This window comes from Diadema antillarum, unplaced genomic scaffold, assembly GCF_040938485.1.
Source record: "Diadema antillarum isolate AM-2024a unplaced genomic scaffold, OU_Dant_1.0 seq00000248_RagTag, whole genome shotgun sequence".
NCBI lineage: Eukaryota > Metazoa > Echinodermata > Echinoidea > Diadematoida > Diadematidae > Diadema > Diadema antillarum.
The window spans coordinates 2803863-2806549 of NW_027271292.1; the positions used below are offsets into that span (position 1 = coordinate 2803863).

The following is a 2687-nucleotide window of genomic DNA, read 5'->3' on the forward strand; positions in this document are numbered from 1 at the left end:
AAAAAAATGGTTAAAAGTTCATCAAGGTTGGTTACACTCGGTATGAGGAATAATGCGGAATTGTCATTATTATAGTGTAGTATAATATAGTAAAGTATAGTATAGTATAGTATCTTTTTGCTCTTAACCAAAATAGAATGGAACTGATATGAAACTAGCTGAAGACAATAAATGAAAAAAAATAATGACTTATAAAAATTTGGATGGACATACCAAATTATTCCTTACACTTTATGAAGCAAAATGATTCCTGAACTTTTTTTAATATTTGTTTGAACAGGTGACAACAATATCACTTTAAAACCCTTCAACAAATTAACCTACATATCCTCTGACCACTGCCTAGCGACTAGTGCAATCACTCATTTCTTGTTACAATCACACTGTGTTTGTGGTGTATTTCACGTCTTTCTGTAGTTGTTTTATCCGGCAGTTGATAATAGCTTTGAAGGCTGCCTTGTACTGGGGATGCTTGAAAGCATATATGAATGGATTCACGCAACCATTTATTAAAATGACTATACCGGTGTAAAGATCTGCTTTATGGCTACTTTGTATGCTGAAGGCGATACAACTTGGCATGAGGCAGCAAAAGAAAGCGCAGAAGATGATGAAGAGATTTTTGGTGACTTCAATTTCCCTCCTGTTGATCTGGGCCCGCATTCTTTCAGCTGCCGTACTGCCGTCACCTTGGCTGATAGTGTTGACTGTTCCATCCCTGCATCCCGAAACTGCTGCCGACTGAGGCGACTTGTCTTTCGTAATCGACAATAGCTGTCGATGATGATGTCGAACGTAACGCAAGATGTCGACATAAAATCCAGATGTGATTATGAACGCCGGAAACAAGGTCGTGGTTGCCATCACTGTGGAATAAGAATCGGCTATTGTACCGTCGTCGTTGTACGTACACACATATGGCCAGTTAGAATAGCCGATCATTCCAGGTCCGAAATAAGAAACACCAGCACACATGAAGTAGCTGTAAGACCAGACGAAGAGAATCATTAGGCTTGCGTTTTTCTTGTTGTACACTCTGGCATACACATGTCGACCTTTGGTGATCAGGAACCAGCGATTGATAGCTATCATTGACAAAGTTAGAGCACTCGTCCCAATCGAAGACATCAGCATCGCCCCGAGTATCTGACAGAACCAATCCGGGAGAACCTTGCCTCTCACAGTGGTTATGATCTGGAACGGTAGGGTCAGACACGAAAGAAAGTCATTGATGCTGAGGCTGACAACGAACACGTTCGTGGTCGTCTGGAGCTGAGGGGAAACGAGGACGGCAAGAACTGTACAGACGTTCCCCACGATGCCGCAGAGCGAGATCGCTGCTAACGCGAAGATAACAAAAATCACCTCTGATGTGGAGAATAGCGTGGAGACGCTTGACTCGAGAGGAACCAAGGTGGTTGTAAGATTTTCGAAGAAGATGTCATATTCTCTTAGGACTGTGATGAATACTGGTGCTGCCATGGTTCTGATGGTTTGAATATTACGTAAAAAATAAAATCTCATAATCATGAAACTTGGAGTGGATGATGGCCTTCTAGCAATACACACAAATGTTCCTTTTTTAGGATTAGCATGTGATACCATCTGGGGGGCATTTCATGAAGCATTTTGTCCAACAACTTTGTCGGACAAAATTGCTCTCAGCCAATCAGATGCAAGGAATTCAGTAGCTTTTAACAGTTTGTCGGACGAAATGTCTGACAAAAAGCTTCATGAAATGCTCCCCTGATCAAAGGTTGCGGTCACAACCCCCAATATCGCTCTGTTCGGCTACCGAGAGGAGAGTTTCTAGCAACTTTCGGTTTGGAGGAGAGGAGGAGAGGAGAGTTGGAGGAGAGGAGAGTTGGAGGAGAGGAGAGCTTCTACCAACTTTCATCTTGGCACCGACCAGCGACCGACTGGACACTAATGATTTTTTAGGGCATCAGTCGGTCGCCGCTGAAGTTTTACAACGGAGTTAGAATTTCGGCGGCGACTGCCCACTTTTCACTCGCCGCCCAAAATACGTTCCGTGTCTGGACGGCAACCGCCTGGGCACCGACCTAATCGAGCGGTCTCTCTCAAGCGATTTAGGGAATAAAGATTTTTTTAAAGTCAAAATTACAAAGTTACAGAAGAAAACCAATGGACTGGAGGTGGAAGAGGAGCCAGGGCTATCTGGAAAGCGACAGGGGAGGACCTCCCCCACCAAACCCCACCAACTTCTCCCCCTGAAAGAAGAAACATAATATGCCAGACACTCAGAGGTAGCCTACGCAGAAGAGGACTGGGCTAGCAACATCTGGGACAGGGAAGACATGGACAGCCATTTTGGAGCGGGAGAAAGGAAAACTAGAAGCTTTGGTTGTTATTTTGACATAGAAATTATGTTTGATTTCGTTATTTTTTTTCATCTATCTAAGCTTATTGAATGAAAAGAAATGTGGAAAAAATATTAAAGCAAATAGAAAATGGAAAATAATGTAAAAATAGAGCGGGAAGCAAAGATGTTTTGGAACACTAGAATCTTGTGGTAATTACATAAATTTGTCATCATTGTTTCGCCTTTCTTTGTGTTTGCTTTCCCATTATCTGTCTGTTATTTATCTTTGGTTTCACAACTGAGGTTGATAGCTGATGATTTAATTTTTAATTCTTAATTTTTTATTTTTTACTTCCAATTTTAT

General features: G+C 41.9%; 1 protein-coding gene across 1 annotated transcript; it reads right to left on the reverse strand.

Moving 5' to 3' along the window:
* Positions 1-378: 378 nt before the first annotated feature.
* Positions 379-1482, reverse strand: LOC139729665 (G-protein coupled receptor moody-like). The gene has a single exon (XM_071640592.1). The coding sequence runs from the start codon at positions 1480-1482 to the stop codon at positions 379-381; it is 1104 nt and encodes a 367-aa protein (XP_071496693.1).
* Positions 1483-2687: the final 1205 nt, after the last annotated feature.